The sequence below is a fragment of the Anas platyrhynchos genome, chromosome Z (assembly GCF_047663525.1).
Source record: "Anas platyrhynchos isolate ZD024472 breed Pekin duck chromosome Z, IASCAAS_PekinDuck_T2T, whole genome shotgun sequence".
NCBI classification, from domain to species: Eukaryota; Metazoa; Chordata; class Aves; order Anseriformes; family Anatidae; genus Anas; species Anas platyrhynchos.
This window is the reverse complement of record NC_092621.1, coordinates 65715835-65735581: the sequence shown is the minus strand read 5'-3', so window position 1 is coordinate 65735581 and position 19747 is coordinate 65715835. Positions and strand designations below refer to the sequence as shown.

The 19747-nt window shown below is 41.3% G+C and overlaps 2 protein-coding genes across 3 annotated transcripts in view; one reads left to right on the top strand and one right to left on the bottom strand.

Moving 5' to 3' along the window:
• Positions 1-9671, top strand: part of SNX24 (sorting nexin 24) — a 93626-nt gene extending 83955 nt beyond the window's left edge. For both annotated transcript variants that reach the window (XM_038170568.2, XM_038170566.2), the window contains 4 exons: positions 1138-1232; positions 2984-3016; positions 3917-3981; positions 8641-9671. In XM_038170568.2, the coding sequence (XP_038026496.1) occupies positions 1138-1232; positions 2984-3016; positions 3917-3981; positions 8641-8711 (264 nt within the window). In that variant the 3' untranslated portion in view covers positions 8712-9671. The remainder of the gene's footprint in view (positions 1-1137; positions 1233-2983; positions 3017-3916; positions 3982-8640) is intronic.
• A 1580-nt stretch (positions 9672-11251) lies between these two features.
• Positions 11252-18429, bottom strand: PPIC (peptidylprolyl isomerase C). Its single transcript, XM_027446296.3, has 5 exons — positions 18271-18429; positions 15542-15655; positions 14988-15081; positions 13193-13377; positions 11252-11835 (listed from the first exon to the last, which is right to left on the bottom strand). The coding sequence occupies exons 1-5, from the start codon at positions 18376-18378 to the stop codon at positions 11707-11709; spliced, it is 630 nt and encodes a 209-aa protein (XP_027302097.1). The 5' UTR covers positions 18379-18429; the 3' UTR covers positions 11252-11706.
• Positions 18430-19747: the final 1318 nt, after the last annotated feature.

The following is a 19747-nucleotide window of genomic DNA, read 5'->3' as shown; positions in this document are numbered from 1 at the left end:
TAATGCAGCGTGTGAAAGTGGATAGCTTTACTTGCACAAGTGATTTTATTTAACCGTTTATTTATAAATCTGTTTAAGTTTCTTAATAAGCTTAAATAAGTTTAAAATAAGTTTCTTCCGTGCATGTGTTCGCTCTGGGTCAGGCCTTCATGAGGCAAAGCTTGTGACTTTCATTTGTATGTGAAGTACTGTACTCTAACATCTATATAGATGTGTGGCAGTGTGAACAGTAAATAAATAAGGATTAATCTTTCAGATGAGACATTGGTTGAATATATGAACTGTTTCATTTATCTTGTGGAAATCAACATTTTATTATTATTTTTTGTCTGCATTTGTGAAACTGGTAGAAGTCTTTTGTTTTCTTTAAAAGTCATTCATTCATTATGAATATGCATGTAAGCATTTCATTTATTTTCTATGTATTTTCAAGTGTACTTTTAATTCATTTACTAAAAATTGTAAATCATCTCATCTGTGCAAAAACAAGGGATGGAGTCCATCCAGCCATTTTGTTGTTGCCATGAAAGAACGTGGCAGGTCTTTGGTGAGAGACCAGCAGAGCTTTGGTCAGAGCTTTGCCTTTAGGAACCGCAGCGCAAATATGAGGAATACGCTGTAAGCTGATCTGTCAAGAAAAGCGGAGAGTTTACCTTGTTTACATGCATTAATTAGTAAGGCATGCATTAATAAAATTTGACAAAGTTGAGACTTCCTTTTTCTACTCTTTCGCCAGGCAGGGTTCTTCAGGGAGGTAAGCGTGGAAGCACTGAGCTGTAGCTGATTTATTTTATGTTTTAAATAAATAGAGTTTTATTCAAAAATGAATGTGCCTGTTACTTAGTTTCAGAATTGGACATCTCTGTTTGAGACACTTCTAGCTTGGCACCAGTGGTGGCAAGTGAAAAAGAATTGTAGTAGCAGAAGCTGAATGTATTTATATGTGATTCATTAAAAACTTTGTGTTTCCTATTGAAATGAAGCACACCAAAATAAGTGCTAAAAAGTGGAGAAGAATTGAACAGTGTTGCAAATGGAAAATGTTTTTGTAGTTTGAATAAAAGTGTGCAATATTTAAATAGATATATAAATCTTGGTTTTCTATTGTACCTTTATTTATTTATTTATTTATTACAGACAGTCATTTTAGAAAATGAAGAGCTTCCTAAAATATTTCTTGATTTCCTGAACGTTCGACATGTACCTACCCTGCCAAAAGCAGAAAGTTGTGGGTAAGCTCTCTTTTACTGAAAAATACATGGAGGCCAGAAGGCCCATATCCACTCAGTGCTGATGCAATTCCGTTGACTTAAAATGGTCTTGCTGCCAACTCTAACACTGTAAAATAAATGGGCATTAGGTTCATGTTAAGTATGTTTATATATCCCCAAAAGGTGGTAAAATAAATCCAGCCTGTTCAAAGACAGAAATGAAGTTAAATGTAATATTCTTGGAAAGCAAAGGAGAGTTTGGATGAGAAAAATATGATTTTCTCATAGATCTTGAAGTATCTAGTGAAAAGAATATTAAAATATATTCATAAACACTCACTGCATAGAAAGAATTTGTGTGTGTATGATTTATGGTTATTATTAATATTTGGACAAAGCAGAAATTTATTCTGTGATCATTTTTATGTTCACCCTGTCTGTGTTTGAAAATGGGGTCTTTCATCTCTCTGATGACGTCTACTCCAATAGCCCCATTGCCCTCCCCTTGGGAAGGGTTTTTGACCAGTGTAGAAAAAGAGACTCTCAGTATGATTATGGTGAATGCAATGGCTATGGAATCCGAGAACAGTGTAGCTGGAAGTTCTTTTATTGTCTGTAGGGAGAATAATTTCTTTCACTATCCAGCCTGACGTGGTTGGAAGGTCCAGCAGCATTGTTTGAACTTGCTCCCTAGGAAGCTGAGTCCCTGCTCCACTTCAGAGAACATCCTGTGCCTCGGCAGTAGAGAGGGGTGGGTTGAAAAGCGTATAGATAAATTTGAGGGCCTCTTAGACTCAGAGGTGTCAATGGCCCTGAGTGGTCTCCAGCATTCAGTTGTCTAAACGCTGATAACCTCGTTGTCTCCGTGAAAGCAGACAGATTGTCCAGCCAACTACACTGTTGAGTTGTGGAGCCAAACCCAAACCATGGTTGGCAAATGGAGATCCAAAATGGAGCTGGAGAGAAAGGCATGGTCCCTAGCTTCTTCTGCATGGTAGTAAATCTGCTGCTGCTTTTCAGTAGGATGTTAAAACTCAAACTGAAACCTTAAAGCAGAGCTTTAAATTAATATCTACCTCCCTAAATGGGCATTTGTATGAAAATTAATTTAGGTGTACATCACAAGCCATGATTTTCCCAGAGAATAATGGAATTGTCACTCCAAAAATGTAAAATTTGCAATTATGGTTCACCAATGGTGCACCTAATATTGAAGATCCACAGGGATTATTCAGCTACAACACATACAGTGGTTTTGACGGTGATTGTGTCATAGCAAATATGCTCCATATGCAGTCAGTGTGGTATTAGCAGTCATGCTACCCACAGCAGATACATAAAACCATGTAAGTTCCAAAAATGTTGTCCAGAAAAAAATAAATAAGCAGCCTTCAGTGATGCAGACACAAGCCAGCAGACTTGCAGTTTTCACTTGTAGTTAATGACATCAGCCAACACCCAGAGCGGGACAGTGCACCCATCACTGTATAGATAGGTGTGCTGGTGAATCTGTTGGAGTAAAGTGGATTCTGTGATTTCCAGGCAGTAGTGGTTGTAAAATAATACTGCCTCCCTTGCAGCTACTGACCAGACAAATGCTGCTCCCTTTTATGGTTCTTGAAGGATTTGGTGGTGGTTTATTTTTATGGTTGGTTGATTGGTGGGGTTTGTGTGTGTGTGTGTGTGCATGTTGTTGTGTTGTTGATTTATTTTTTTTTTTGATTGTGGCTTAATTTTATTTTAACTAAAGTTTCTTCTAACTTTAATTGCAGCTCTTTCGATGAAACAGAATCTGAAGAATCAAGGTGAGCTCGATTTCTAATCTTTCTAGGATGTCAGATTAATAAACTACTTGCAATTATTGGCATTTCCTGAATTTTCCTTGCAGTTGTCAAAATAAAAGTAGTTTAGTACTGAAATTATATTTTTTTGTTAAATGTCATAGCTAATTTCATCAGCTGTGTTAGCTCCATCTCTTTGTGCTGTGAATTGAGCATGCCTTATGCTTATATATAGAAATTCCTTACAAAACCCTAACAGAATCCTGTTAGCTGTGAAATATTTCTAGGAGTGTTTTTACCCATTGAAGTGTATTTTTTTGTAGCAAGGAGATTTAACAGAAGTTATTTAGAGGCTTGGGATCTTCCCTAAGCATTTGATAGAGCTTTGTGAATCTGGTTGCTCTGCCTTGCAAGTGTATGCACAGAGCAGACCAGAGAGGGCTGGCACTGGCTGGAGAAGGTTGTGGGTTGTGTGAGCAGGGTGGGAGACAGTCCTGGGACGCTGGTCACTCTACCCAGGTAAGGCATACAGCAGCCTCGAAGGAGGCTGGAAAAACACGGTGAAATTTCGAGCCTGCTTAGTGGCCAGAAGAGCCTACAGGCAGCGGTACCTGGCTGAGTTGTTCTTGTCTGTGTTACAGCAAGCAGAGCAGGATCGGGAAGACTCAGGCTGGCTGCACGCCACCCCTCCTGGGTGTGACCTGTTCACCCCCAATTTCAAATTAATGGTTTCACTTTGTGGCGGCACAGCGGCGAGCCTTGCTCCTGGGAGGTGGCGTCCGCCCCCCTGGACAGCAGTGGTGTGCAGAAACGCTCCAGCACGAGTCCTGAGCAGCTTGATCACCTCACTTTATCAAAGCTAGTTTGTAGAATATTCTGTTTACTGTCCCTTGATACTGACATCCCTGTTCTTGACCTTTCCAGCAAACTGTCCCACCAGCCTGTGCTGCTGTTCCTGAGGGATCCATATGTCTTGCCTAAAGCCAACGGTAATCAAACCTGTCATCTGCTAACAGTGCTTTACTGATCTGACCCTGCGCCGCATAAACCACATTATTATTAATACAGGCGTAGTCAAACGACACAGGTCCAAAATCTAATAACCTGCCAATAAAACAATAGTTCTTGTGTAGGAAACCATTAGAGCACTGAGTGGGGCGGGTGATTTATAAAAGGGTGGATTTTTCTCTCCTAGTTGTTCTCTTGTTCTCTGAGACAAATCTACTGAGAATTCAAATCAGGAGACTAAGAACATTTTTTTTTTTTTTTGTTGACCCTTTGGGCTGTTTTGCCTGAAGGATTTGAACTTAGAGGCCCGGTCCTTTATAAGTGCTTTTTCCCTAAACACCAGTCGATCTACTGTGAGCATGTTTGTGTTTCCATTTGGATTATTACTATTTCTTATCATTTATAACCTCTAGAGCTCTTTAGGGGAAGAAAAAAGAAAAAAGAATGTATACTTTTAAGCGTAATTGATGTGTTCACAGGACATTTATGTTAGCCTTCATCTCTTAATACATGGTTCAAAAGAGTGTTTGAAATAACTTGTTATAAACCTTTTTCCCTTTCATTTTTTTAAAGTTCGTTGCATTATTAATTTAGAGAGCTTATCCTCTGTCTTCTTTCTAGAATTATATATGTGCAGGGAAAAAAATGATATTTTTAGTACTCTGTTACACCTGGATTTGTCATTTTACTTGTTAGAAGTGTTATTTCTACTAAATTTTGTATTAAAATACATGTTTTGACTTTTCATCCTTTTTCATTATGGGTATGAATATACTTTCAAGGAAGAACTTTCACCCTGAGCTCTAAATTAAGATTATTTTAAACATGGTATTCTCTTTGATTGTATAAAATACCATCTATTGAAATCAAAAGTTAGGTTCTTGAGCTACCCTGAAAATCATGAAATTTTAAAGAGCAAGTATAGAAGAAAACAAGTGTTTGCTTGTAGTTTCTTAGCCAGTCAAGTGTGAGATTTTCTCGTGAGATTTTCTCTTTATTTTCTTGAGATTTTCTCAAGATAACGCATATAAATACCTGACAGCAAGGTATAAAGAAGACAGAGCCAGGCTCTAGTCAGTGGTGCCCAGTGCCTCTCATGCTCCTGCACACAGGAGGCTGAAAGTGACCAAGCACTGGCACAGGCTGCCCAGAGGCTGTGGGGTCACCGTCCTTGGGGACCTCCAAAAGCCCCCTGGACGTGGTGCTGGGCACACTGCTGTGCCCAGCACCCCCAGAGGTCCCCCTCAGCCTCAGCCATGCTGTCATTCTGTTGATTTCCAAGCTATCCTTCAAAACCACTGGGTCCAGGCTCATGTATTTTGGGCAGTTACCAGTTATATGCGTAGTTACATAGTTAACAGTCTGTTTTGCAGCCTGTGTCCACTTAAGCAAGTAGTGTGGCCCAACAGGACTGACCCCTGGAGTCTTCATATAAAGCCACAGCTCCAGAGTGAAAGAGTGGGTGCAGAAGTCCTGTGTCACTGAGGTGCACAGCAGACACATTGTAGGGTAGTTTTGTTTCCTCTTGGGTTCGTGCTGCCTGGTTACAGGGACTGAAAGGCAATTTGAGGCTGGAGTAGGGAGCACAAAACTGAAGAACCAACATCAAGTGGAAATGGTTAGAAGAGTCACTTGGCAGAGTCATTCCTTACCCAAAATGACAGCACTAATGCAGAGGCACCCACAGAGTTACCTCTGTCTAAAATTGTTTCAGATGCTACTTAGGCTAATTTTTAGAGAGAGCTGCAGCGCTTATCGTAATCTTACTGTTTAACACTCTGCTTAATTGCAGACTTGGACTCGTCTAGAACAGTGTGTAAATTATGAATGTCATTTAATTCCAAATTATTCCCAAGGGAGAAAATGGGCTTTACGTACAGTTATCTTGAAACATTAAGATAGTGCTTAGTGTTTCCAGCCCACATGTAAGGGTTTGCTCTAAGACTTGTGCTCAAGGTTTTGCAGTTCTGTGAGGGTATTTATCTTCCTTTCCTAAAGCGTACTATGAGTAAGGCTGAACTTCCTTTTCTTGAAACCGTCAGTAGCTTTACAGTGAATTTTGTAACTACATTTTTTAAGTATTGCTCTATTTTGGATGAAGATAAATGTCTCTTCTGTTGCATGACGTGTTTAAATATTAAGTAGGCCTTGTTAATGACAGCTGAGACAAAGGACTTTTAAGGCTTTTGCCAATGTAGCCTTTTTTTGTCTTTAACATACAGTATTTAGAATTTTATATGTCAGGTTTGCCATATCTGAAGACCCTAAAATATCAAATTCACTTGCAAATTATTCTTTACCTTAATATTTAATGAATTAAAACACAAAGTAGAATGTGAGCTCTAGTTTTAAAAGAGGGGAGGAAAAAAACAACCACTAGGTCTAGAGGCTCCTCTGAGTTGACTCAGCCTAGTCAGAAAGAAAACAGTTTTTACACAACTACTGTTGCCTTTAAATCGACTTTCTTTGTACCACAGAGAAAATACAGAATGAGCTTTCTAAAATTTTGTCTCTGCTCAGTTCCCACTTTGATAGATTCCTTTGTAAAAAGCAGCCAAGGTTCTTCTATGACGAAAAGTAAGTGTCCATTAGCAAATAACTATTCATTGCATTCACTCTTTGAAGAAGGTCAGCTATGACAGTTGTTTAGATCAGAAGTGGAGTTAGTCTTTCCTGGGTACAGAAATGCCTGTGCTAACATCTTTTGATAAAATAGGAAATTGTGTATTTGTGGATTTTTAATGAAATAAATAGCTGTTTCTGGAACGTAATAATCTGTTTTTCCCCATTGTACTGTTATTTGTCTTTATAAAGGACAATGTTGCTATTATCTTAATGTCTGGATTTTAGGCATTGTTATGCTCCTAGACAACTTTCCAAAAATTAGATTTACAATTACAAACATCACTGGTTTTCAGACTGACTTTTTCATGACGTACCTAACACAGCACCTACATAAGCATAACATAAGCACCTATTCTGAAGGACAACGGAGGGAAAAATCTAAAATGCTGAAAAATAGAATCTCAGATTTAGTGTCACTTACTTGAAAATTGTTCTGACAGCTCCTGAAGTTACCTACATATCATAGAACTGCAAGACTGTGTTTCAGTGTACTATTGTGTTTAACAAAATTAATATGCTTGATTTTTAAAGCAACAAGGCCTCGCAGTAGATTCGATGCTGTAAAGTTGTATCTCTTTTTATTAAATACCTATTTTGCTGTACATCCCGTAGTACATACCGTAACAGAACGAGGAAATGCAGGTTACTGCAACTTCAGCATTTAATTTAGAAGGAAAATGTCAAACTGCTCTTCCTGGTTTATTTTTTAATAACATTAATGGTAACAGTGTAGAGTTACCCTATCAGGGTGATCTGGGATAGCTGAGCTTGCACAACCCGAGAGATCATTATTGGATTCAAAACACTAACAGGAAATGTATAATGACGACTTAACTATGAGAAGTTAGGAAAAATTATGCCTGTATTGTTTAAGATGGAGGTTGCAGTTCATGTCAACATCCTAAAATACCTGTTTGTAAAGCCTGTAGTACATTTGAATTACCTTGTTAATACCTGATGTGTTAACTCCTTTAAGCTAATAAGGATTTTTTTTAACTCAGTCCAAATCTACTTTTTGCTCACTGTTTTTAGCTCTAAAATGATATTAGCAGCAGGACTAGGGGGCAAAACCTAATTCCCACCCACATTAGTACTTTAATTTATCAAGTGTCTGATGATTTTTATGAAAGCTGCATCTGCCCATTTTTGAATATCCTTCAGGCTCATAGCTGAAGTAAAAAAATTAATTAGGGTAGAAAGTTCTATATTAGAACCATTCTTTCAATTTTGAGATCATAAAATGTGATCAGAAATTCTTACTTCCAATGCCCGGTGATTTAAGTCAACCCTTCATTAAGAAGGCAGGAGCTGGCTGAAAAATGTTTTCACTTCAGTAATGTACATGCTGCCATTCCTGTGTGCGGATATATTGTCTTTCATCAGGTAATTCCTTCACGTTAAATTTAACATGAAAATTTAAGTGCCTGTTTCCTCTGCAGCTGTGGTGAGAAGTTTTTTCTTTTTTTTTTTTTCGCCTTCATATAATATAGGATGACTTTTTCTAACATGTGACATTTCATGCTGATTAGTCAGCCTGAAATTTTTCTGCCTCAAATAATCATCTCTGATGGTATAGGCATCCCCAAGTCTTCTCAGTCTAAACATTGCTGTAAACCACAATGGAAAAACAGCTTTGAAGTATTCCCAGTAGCAATCTCGGAATTCCTTCAAGTATATTGAGATTTTGTTAGAAATTGAATTGCCAGTGTAATCCATCTTCCTTGTGAGAAAAGATTCAGATAAAGAGCTGGAGCCTAGCAGCATTAAGTATTAGAACATCCCTTTAAATCAATAAGCTACAAATCTGGCAGCGCATTCATGCAATACCCAGTGCTACACTAAAGTGGCTTTAGTGCTGAAACAGCATTACTAATAGCACATCCCCAACACGGATAAACAGTTGAGTGATGTAGTAACCCAGATTATACTAGGCTTTACCTAGTGAAGTTTCACAGGAATGCCTATTGCACTGACATAGATAATAAAGCACGGTATTTTCTTTTCTTTTCTTTCAGATGACTTTCCTAATGTCGTTATAGAAGGCATCCTACATGGAATATTTTATCCTCATTTACTGCCAAGGTAGAAGGGATACGTGGCTAGAAGAAGCTGAATCAAGCCTCCGAGTCATGCTTAATGATACTAGTAAGAATAAGGTTCTGTAATGTGATAATTACATTCAAAATCAAGAGGCACAACCTCAGCTTCAGTTCAAGCATAATATCTTTCAAAATAAAATCAGTCACTACAGTTGCTGCTTTTAAGGAAACAAAAAAAAAAGATATGGAAACAACAGTATAGAAGTTATTTATACTTTATATATAGACATGCTCTAACTATTTAACACTAAAAGCTGAAAGTCATACACTGAATTACACTACCCTTTGAAAATAATTAAAATAATTACTTTTTAATCATTTCTATCATAAGTTACACTAAACTTTTTTGTACCTGGATTTTTCCCAGCACATGTACCCATTGCTGGCAGTGGATATATTGAAAGTGCTGGCACTGAAGAGAGAGCGTGAGAAATCGGAGGGGAAAAAAAAAGGCAAGAAAAATTTGAAAATATCTTAAAGCATTTTAATTTTTCTTAATTTATTTTGAGTCTGCTCCTTAATATTAGATTGGAAAAGAGACAACGCAGGTGTATGGAGAGTTCCTGTTAGAAAACATGCTTCCAATTCTGTAATGCATAGCTTTCTTTGAGAAAACTGTCTAGATTTTAGTCAAAATGATTTTTGATCGACCAGGCGATTTTACATGGCATTTACATGTATGCATCTAATTTCGTTGTGACAAATAATCTGTATGTGTATGTTTACTCTGAGTTGACTTGCAGACTGTATTCCATATCTTAACATTTTATGAGTCACAGAGCACGCAGCTCTGTGGTAAGCTAATGCAAGACAATAATTAATTAGTAACTTGATAAAACATATACATGTATATACATGTACTTGTGTATATATGTATTTGTTCAGATTTAACTGGAAACTGTATATGTGATACTGGAGTTTACAAAATAAATTACTTGGAACTTGAATGTACTGCTTCAGTGTATTTTTTGTGCATTTGTGTTCCAACAAGATATTTCTGAACTTATCAGGGATGGTTCTGACATCGCCACACAAAGCATGATAAAATACTTGGCTGCCTGTTCATCTAATATTCCCAGCAGCACGCTATCCGAATATGCTGCACTTATAAAACAGTGTGACTGAACAGCCGCTATGTCCTTGGGCTAATCAGAGAAATAGTGTTGCACAAAAGCAGTAGCAGCTAAGCTAGGCGCTGACAGAAGTTGGATCCTGGAGACCTGGGTTGCCTGCTGCTGCCTGCTGCATGTTTTAAAGCTGCTTGGAAATGGTGAAAAGTTGGGACTTGCTTAAGAGGTAAACCTGTGACTGCAGGACTTGTTCAGGTGGTAGAGCTCTCTTTCCTGTCTGAGGGATCAACCTCCAGGAAAGGTAGCAGCAGAAAGCTGTTTGGCTAAGGGGGTACAAAGTGTTCTTGCTCTTACTTCCAAACACTGCTTCCTAGTGATGCTTTCTTGAGTCTTACCTGGAACATTTTAGTAGAAAAAAAAACAAATCCACAGCACAACCTGAACAGCGTTAAGAGGGAAGTCTGATTGCCTAATACTAGGCAAATCTGGAGCTTTCCTCTAGTGATGTTTTAGAGAAAGCAATGCTTCACAGATCTCCAAAAAAAGCATCAGTATTTACCTTCAGGAAAGGCCTCAGGACTGTGGATGATGAACCAGCAGAATTATCCTTGTAACTGCAATTGAATTTAAGAGGACCTTTTATAAGTCCCTGCAGTTTTCCTGATTACTTGCAAGCACAGAGGGTGCCAGTAGGCAGCTCTACAAGCATAGTGCTCACTCCTACCCTACGCCGTGCAAAGTCAGAACACCTCGCATGGCCTGCAGGACATCTTCCAGGAGACCAGGCACTTCTAAGTTAAGTGGTGTGCTGCCTTGGGTGCAGGTGGATGAATCCTTCACCAGATCTTGGAGCCAGCTCTTATGTCTCAAGTAAGTTCTAAAATGCTGCAAACCTCAAGAGAAAAGAAGTCCATATCTCTGATGAAAAACACTGTCTAACTCATTAAAGAGACAAAACTGTCCCAAAGTGGAACCTTACGCTAACCTTGTTTAAAAGCTACCAGTTAAGCTGTCAGCTTGTAAGAGTACTTAAGAACCGTTACAAAAATAATGAATCTGAAGTTTCATCTCTAACATACAGCAAAACTGAAAGAAAGTGTCTGAGCTTTCCCATAGATAACATGATTAGCCATGATACAAAATCCACCATGCTGTAGAACCAAGGACTCCTCTGTTTTTATCAGTGTTTAACTGATGATCGTATTTAACAATAGAAAGAGCTGTTCTTCCTTGAGTATAGGATTGTATCTGAACACAGTGCTTTTTTGAAAGACAGTAGGAACACTATCTGACAAGTTAAGATTAGAGAAATTTACCACCCAGCTCAAATCTTACAAACTCATCTGAGAAGCAGCACCCCTTCACAGTTTGTAGAATCAACTGAAGTGAAAACAAATAAATTTTTTAAAAAAAAAGGTGGAAAACAAACATAAAAAAAAAAACCACACACACCAAAACCCTCTTCAGTATTTATTTGAAATCCAAGTTTATTTATTCAAAACATTTGTTTTATTGCCCCCCCCGAGAAACGTATTTAAAAGAAGCTGATACTTTTACAGGAAGTTACATTCTCAGTTGAAAAGCTGAAAACAAAAATTGCAAAAATTTCCAGAGAAAACAACACGACTGTTTCAAATGTTGAAAAAAAAAAACAGAGGTACTTCTAAAATTTTTCATGAGAGACCTTTTCTGCAAGATTTAGGATTTAGCTGGGTATGTCTTGATTTTCAAGGTGTAACAGGTCCATCAAATTATTACAGAAACAGCCCTATCTACTATGTATGTGGCAAATGATAAGCATTGTCTACAGATAGCCTCGTGTTTTAAGGAGAAAACACAATGGCTAATCGAGGTCAGTCAGAAATCTGGGCCCCAAAGAATTAGATTTTACTTTCCATTTCAACTGCTGGTCTCACCAGCCATCTACTTCAACTACAAATGGCTCTTTCACAGCTATTTTGCCACTGTTCACAATCACACAGTCTTGAAGGGGGCGGTCATGTTCATCTGTCTGCTGAAGTTCTATCGAGTGCACCACAGACTGCGTAAAACATAAAAATAAGTTCTGTTTAGTCACAGAAATGCCAATAACTTGAGCCTGGCACCAGGTAAGCACCCAGGTGCTCCTAGCATTACTGGTTATTAAGCAACATCTGAACTGAGACCTTTTCCCTGTTCAGTTCCCACAGACACCTTTTTCCACGGTACCAGTAGTGCCACTCTGGAACCCACAGAAAGTTGGCAGAAGCACATGGCTGGCTGTTTGCCCTTCTATAAAAACAATTTAAGCCAACAAAATATTACCAAGGAGTAACTAAAACTATCCTTTCAGCTGATCAGCCTAGCACATACAGAGTCTTATCTGAGGTCTTTGAGCAGAAGCTGACCATAAGGGATGAGTGGTAAATGTTTTTCTAATCCTACATCACAACTGGGCTTACAGAAATCTGATGACTACTTTCACCTTCAGTATAATTGACACACAGATTTTAAGTGCAGTACCATGCCTGCCAGCCAGACAGGCAGAGGCCTCATGGTAGGCAACTAATTAAAGTAGTATTTTTAAAGGACAAAATTCAGTTAGAAATATTGACTATCTGTCTTTGGATATCTGCCCATTAATCTAACAAAACTAAAACTTAGCCTAAATCTCTCAAAATTTTTCAGCTACTACTGTAGCTCACAAGAACTGCATTCAATATGCAGGAGGGGATAGGAAGGAAAGTGTTCTGATGAGATTTTCAAACTTCCCACAGAACTGATCAGTGCAGCAAGTCATGTTTCCCCATTTATTTCAAAACACAGATTAAATGGAGTAATTTAAAAGGAGAAGTATGATCTGTTGGAAAAAACATTTTTGAACTTAAATATTCCATTTGCAATCATATATTTGATCAGTTTTGCTGCTGTGCACATTTTGAGGATATTAACCATAGATTTCTAACTTTTTAAACAATTTGAATATGTTTGTATACTTTACATTCACATGCTTCTAAAAACCCTGCCAACGAAAGTCTTATCCATAATTAGCATGTGCTACAAAGTTAGATTTTCACTTGTAGAAATACATTTATTTCATGGTTAACAGCAGTACTACAAGGGGAACGTGAGCTTTGTCTATTTGTAATCTGCGAAGGTATTGGTGCTGATTTCAGTGGTTAGTGGTCTGAAACAAGAAGTGTGAAAGCCAAAGGATGACTTAAGTTTCCATTTCTGTAATCATCTTCAGCTATTTCTTTCAATTCTAAATCTTCCAGCTTCAAGCTTTTCACATTGTTTTTCTACCATATGCACATTAGATTAACACCAAGTTGTCTTGAACAATTGAGGGCAAATTATGCTAACACAGATACTGTGCAAATTTTCCTCAATTAATCTTACCATTACTTTTAACTTACCATTCCATCAAGGACTTTGCCAAATACTACATGCTTTCCATCTAACCAGGAAGGCTTTGTCACACTGATGAAAAACTGGGATCCGTTGGTATCTGGGCCAGAATTAGCCATGCTAACCCAACCAATTCCATAGTGTTTGAGCTTGAAGTTCTCATCAGGAAATTTTTCTCCGTAGATGCTTCTTCCTATGATAAAAAAAATATATAAATATATCAAATAATAATAAAAAACATCTTCAAAAATGGGAAAAGCAAAGTACAAATTCAAGATCTAAAGATTAAAAGATCTAAGAATTAATGAATTAAGGAATTAATGAATTTGAGTAAGCTCAGCAACATCACTGTTGCATCATCAGCCACTCTGCAAACTGAAAACATTTTATGTGTAAAAAGTAAGGTAAGATAAAACACCAGATATAAGGAGAGAATATTTTAAGCTGACCATGCTTTAGCCCCTGAATTTAACAAGCAAACTCAGGATCTTTCTTCAAAGGTCCTGCTAACATACAGCACTGAACAACAGTATACTTCAACGTCTTCCACAAATTTAAATTACATAATTATATCCCCTAAAAATAAAGTAGCCATACTTTGTGACAATTTTAGTATTTCCTTTTATAAGATTTTCCTCCTAGTATACAAAATTACTTTAGACGTTTGGGAATGTATGGAGACCAGAGGGAAGCTAGCCCAAAAGACAGTGTGTACTGGTGCAAACATTACATGAGGATTTTGGTGTTTTAAAATAGTTTAGATGAAAAAGCGTTAGTCATGTTTAAGCCACCACCGCTTTGAAAAGAGAATGCTGTCGCATTCTTTATTTGTACAGTGCCTTGCACAGTAGGGGCACTGCTCCCAACACACTGCCAGATGCTATCCCAATAAACAGTATGAGCAGGCAAACAAACATTGCCTACCTTTAATGCTAAAACTGTGTCTTTGGTATTTTAGCCTTCCCCATTGTTCGCTGCAAGGAAAAGGAATGTGTGTTTTCCATTCTGTCCCAGCGGGGAAATCACTAACACTGTATGCAGACAGTTCAAATCGGAGCGCCTAAAGAATATGTGTGTAAAGGAAGAGAAGAAATCAGAAGCCAGAATGCATGCAATGCAAGAGATGCTGCACTAGGGCTGGCTGAACTGCCCTTCCAGAGGCTCGGGAGGCAGAAGTTTTAAATTCACAAGAAGAAAAAAAAGAGAGGGCAACACCCTCATTTTTCTGATTTCTCTATCCCTGGTTTGAAATTCCCTCCCGCAGCACATTTCAGAAAGTTCCACCGAAATGGCTGAGCTGAGGACAGAGAGCACGGACTATGCCTCCCCTACCTGCCTTCACTCTATGCGCTTCCACTCGTTCATCGCAGATTAGTTTTCCGTAGGTTAACTTAAACTGGTTTGTGTATACATGCAGTGACTGCCTCAGGGAAGAAGCACTGCTGCAAAGCCAGCGCAGGGGAAGGTAGAGATGTCCATCTTTTGGAGACGGGATGCCGTGAGAGCTGCTCAGCTGCTCAGGAGGCTCCAACCCACCACGCAAAGCCATGCTGCTTGAACAAGTCAGACAGAAAAGAGCTATCCGCAAAAGTTTAGGACAAAGGAAGCTCTATGTGTAATCTGGTAATCCAAATAGTCTCAGCTTATGCTCCAAGATGCTTGGAAAAGTACTAGATGCTTCCAAAACAAATGTTTTCTTCATTTATGGGAGTTGAAAGAAAGAAAGAAAATGTTGTTTTGCCTATCTTTTCTGTAGGCATTTGAAGAAAGGAGAGGAAAACTGACAGATACTGAGTATGTTACCTCCTGATCCATCTCCAGCTGTGAAGTCCCCTCCTTGAATCATGAAGTCTTTGATCACGCGATGAAATTTACTTCCTTTGTATCCATATCCTCTCTAAGAAAATGAAATACATCTTTAAATGAATATAACATACCGCTGTATGTGATCATATGGACGTAAGCCCATGGTGAATCATTACATGTCAGAGAATACACCACCGCCTGAGAGAAATACTGGCAAGAAACAAACTAAAGTGAGATGCAGGTGAATGCAGCTGGGGTGCAGAGCCAGAGAGCAGGTAGCTTCACCCAACCACAGTGCCTCCCCATGCTAGATCTGCACAGTAGGGACAGACTGAGATGCTGATACCCAACTTCCCATAATTACATCCTGTGAAACATCCTGCAGGGACTTCTGAGCCTTACACAGCAGAGCACTGAGAGCCTGAGGGATGGCTCTCCTGCACTGACCCGCTGAGTTAAGATGGACAGTTCACGGCTGAACTGGCATTTAACGGGTGTTTATTTCCCATATCCAAACTTTAGCACATGGTGAAAGAAAACTGCAAACCTACTTCTCCAGTTGCCAGTGCAATGAAGTTCTCCACAGTTCTGGGGACAACCTTTCCAAACAATCCAATTGTAATTCTGCCAACATCTCTGTCTCCAATCTTCACGTCAAAGAACACCTAGATGTTTTTGTGAAGAGAACACAAGAGATACAAACATGAGTGCAGCAAAAAGACCAAGCTTTTCAAAGTGCACAACAGTAAGAAACAGCCTCTGGCTGATCTATATTAATAGCATCCTTCAGTCCCTGAGGGTGCTGTTTTCCTTCCAGCCATCAAAACCAGATTAGGCAAACTGTCCGAGAACGGGTGGCTACACATTTCGTTTCTAATTGTTTTTAAGGGCTGAATGGCACTGTTATATCATGGGTCTGAAGGCAAGGTTCAGGAAGCTTTTTGCCAGACATGCATGTGTTTAAAGCCATATGGAAAACGTGAAATAAGAAAGGAAGTAAGGAAGAAAAATGCTGCCATTCCAGTGTCACGGGCCATGACAAAGAACTACAGTGCTGATGCATCCCACAGACGACAGCTTGCCATCCACTCGCAATCTTTACTGTTTTAGGCATTTGTATGTATGTGATTAAGTAGAGGGGAGAGCCTACAATTCATTAAATTGACAAACAGTGGGAAGAAAACCCTCCTGCTGCAGCAACATGTCACTTTCCCACATAAGAATTCAATGCTGCCCAGAGAAATAACCAGGCTGCTCTAGGTAGCTGGCTGCCCACAGTCTTCTATGTACGTGTCGCTAAAAAAGCGTACTTGGAACAGACAAAAGGCTTAAAAGGCATTTTAATATAGTTCAGAATATCTTAAGGCATCGCTGAATGTGCAAAAATGTTTCAACAATTACTGAAAACAGGAACAGCTGTCAGGAAATGAGGCATTTTGAAGTTCTGAAAAAGTTACATAAAAACTATTACAACTTCTAGGAAACGGCAATGTGTATTCCTATGATGTGGTATTTGCTGTTCCTTGTGGCACTCGACCAAATATTACTTGTCTGCAACTCTAAGAAATTAGTCCAATAATGATAATAAATGACCACAGGCTCTCCAATGTGAATGTCTCTTTCATGTTCCCCTACTAAACATTTCTACCGTTTCTTGATCTTCCATGTGGTTTTGACTGTTTAACTTTTGGCTAACATTATAAAAGCTACATACAAAAATAAAATAAAATTCCTTTTGGTTCACCTCATTCATTTCCTTGGCACTTGGCACTAAATAACATAATTCTTAGATGTGTGGCTCCCCAAGTATTAACAACAAACTTTCACTGACTTCTTGACATCCTAATAAATGTACCCCTCTGAGTCCTGCCCTCAGGACTCCCTAGCTATGGGCTATCTATCGTCGGCGTAGGTGTTCCCAACACACCTCAATTTCCACGGAAATGTTGTCCAGGGTGCCTGAAATACGTGAGCATCTGGCAACACAACCAAGGTCACGGAACAATGCCTTCAGGTAGGAGCAATATCAAACGCTGCCACGGAGCCCAAAGATGCCTCTGAAACCTACCCCAGGCAGGAGGTCCCACAGATGGCAGAGCTGCTCAGCCAAGCAGCAAGCCCCATACTTCCACGTTGCGTTGCTTGGGCTTACATTTGTGAACACAGAGCAAGCTCCTGGCTTCCCACCTGCACCCCACGCACCTGTCCTACCTGCTTGGTGTTGGGAAGCACTGCGCTTCCCAGTTACACACTGCAAAATGTGCCTGTGCACGTCTCCGGCATGTCACGCCTGCGCTGAGAAGCTGTGCTGTCCTCAGCAAGTCTCTTTAAGTTCTCCGAAAAATCAATGGCACGCTTAGTGAGCTAGCACGGCAGTCACAAATTTCCAAAAATGCCTGGCCAGGATCTTCACTGAAAACTCTCAGAAAACAAACAGGAGGCGTCTGATTAATATTTATGTAAATGTTTAATATTATTTGCAATTTGCAGTAAGCGTGTCATGCCTGAAATGAAAGAGCCCAGGACACCAGCCAGGTTATGGTGAACGTACCTGTACGTGACCGGGAGAAGAGGGTTTACATCAAAAGGAAAAAATGACGAATAGTAATAAATCAGAGGGGGGAAAAAAAGAGGGAAAAAAAAAAAAAGGTTGATTGTTGAAGAAAGGTCTCGTGATTTCTGCTGACCAGGTAACACGATGATAAATGAAACGAGCTCCTGATAAACGCAGCACATTGCACGTGGAAAAACCACCGTAGGGCTGCACTGAGGGGCACCAAAAGGTTTTGTTAGAAATGATTCAGGGCTGAGGAGGGCCAGGGGAGGGCAGGACGGTGGCACGGCACCCTGGGCACCGCACACACCGCCGCAGGGTGACCCCAGCGACCCAGAGGAGGCTCTCGGGCAGCAGGGATGCCCGCAGATCTGCAATGATTGCCACGGGGGGAACAGCAAATAAATCCCTGGGAAAGAGAGAGATTTGGCACGGTGCGAGGGGCTCCCTGAGGCTCTGCGGGCGCCGGGCACGGCGTCCTCCAGGTCCCGAGGGCGATATCCCAGCGGGTGGAGGAGCAGAGCGCTGCCTGACGTGAGGCCAAACCGTGCCATTAATCGCAGATAATCCGCAGGGCAGCCGGGGGAAGCAGCCCCGCCAGTGCGACCCCCCCGGCACCCACCCGCCGGGGAAGGGGGAAGGAAGGGGAGGGGAGGGGAGGGGAGGAGAGGGGGGCGCCGCCCGATGGGATCGGGCTCGTTGGTGGCCGCCCGGCTGCTCGCTCACCTTGGCTGTCACGCTGGGCCCCCTCCTCTTGAATCCCGCAGCCGCCGGGGCCAGGAAGCAGAGGCAGGCGATGGCGCCGAGCAGCGCCGCCGGCCCCCCGCCGGCCATGGCGCTGCTGAGGGGAGCGCCGCGGCGCCTGCGCCCGCCGCCGGGCGGCTCCTCCTAGCGCCATGTGGCGGGGGGGCCACGGTCACCCATCCGCCGCGCGGCCGGAGCGGGCCCTGCTTAGCTTCTGGGGGGGTGCAGGGGAGGGGCGGGGCGGCGGTGGCGGGTGTTGGTGGTGGCTTTGGGGTCAGGGGCAGCCCCCTCGCTGGGGAGCGGCACCGAAAAGAGCTCAGCGAGCTGGTGGCTGCGACCCCGGTGTCTCGCCCGCCAAGATGGGGAGCAGGGAGCCCGGTGTCGCAAGCTGCTTTAGCTTTGGTGCAGCCCTGTCACCTTCTCTGCTCCAAAGTCTTTCACATTTGGGATCTGTCCTAAAAAAAAGTAACGTGCTGACAGTCCCGGAAAAATGTGCGAGCTGTAACACGGTGAAATCTGTGGCCTCCGAAATTCCAGCATATGAAGGAGAAATAATTAACATATACTAACACGCTGCAGTGGCATACGTGAGCGTGCTCAGGATCACACTGGGTAGCTGTGCAAAAAAAAGGCCTGCATGGCACAGCCCCACGACAGAGCCTGGCGCTGGTTCAGAGCTGTCCCGGAGCTGGGGAGCAGTGCTGGAGGAGCAGGGCAGCTCTGTGCTGCTGTGGCCACGCTGCCATCGCTGCCCAGCCCTGCAGCTGGGGGCTGGGCCTGCACGAGCAAGCAGCCGTGGTGGGTGTGTGGTCACCATGCTTGGTGCTGAGCAGCTGATGTGTGCTTTTCGGGTGGTCTGTCCGGCTGACTGAATGCTGACTCACGGCTGAAGAGCGTGGGGCAACATGTCTTATGGTATAGTTTCATCTGAAGGGAATCCAGCTGGTCGTGCCAAGGCCTCTCTGCAGCAGGAGCGAAGCACGGTCAATGGAGACACTGGAAAGATCCACTGCAAAAGTGTTCACCTGGCCCCACCTACAGAGTGCCACAGACGTACCCTAATGCACACCTCTGATTTCCACATCTGTTACTGACACATTTTTCAGTTTTGCCCCGTGTGTAACTGCACTAGTACTCCTGAGTGCAATAAGACTTCTCGTAAGGTGACTCCAGCAAAACCTCAGTTATCAGGCACAGCAAAGAGGGGTTTTCAGTGGTCCCACATTGTATAGCACTGAGTGATCATCTGGTGTAACCAGTGCCTGACTCAGATAGACCCACTGCTCTCAACAGATGTAAAATATCTATGACTGGAACTCATGGGTCAAAAACTAGCCTGGACCAGACTAATCTGGGCCTCAGTTTTTGCACCTCACCTATACAGTGGGTGCTCTCCTTCTGAAAAACTGAGGGCTTTACTGAAACCCTGCCTGCACTGATTAACTTTCAGCACTGGGGT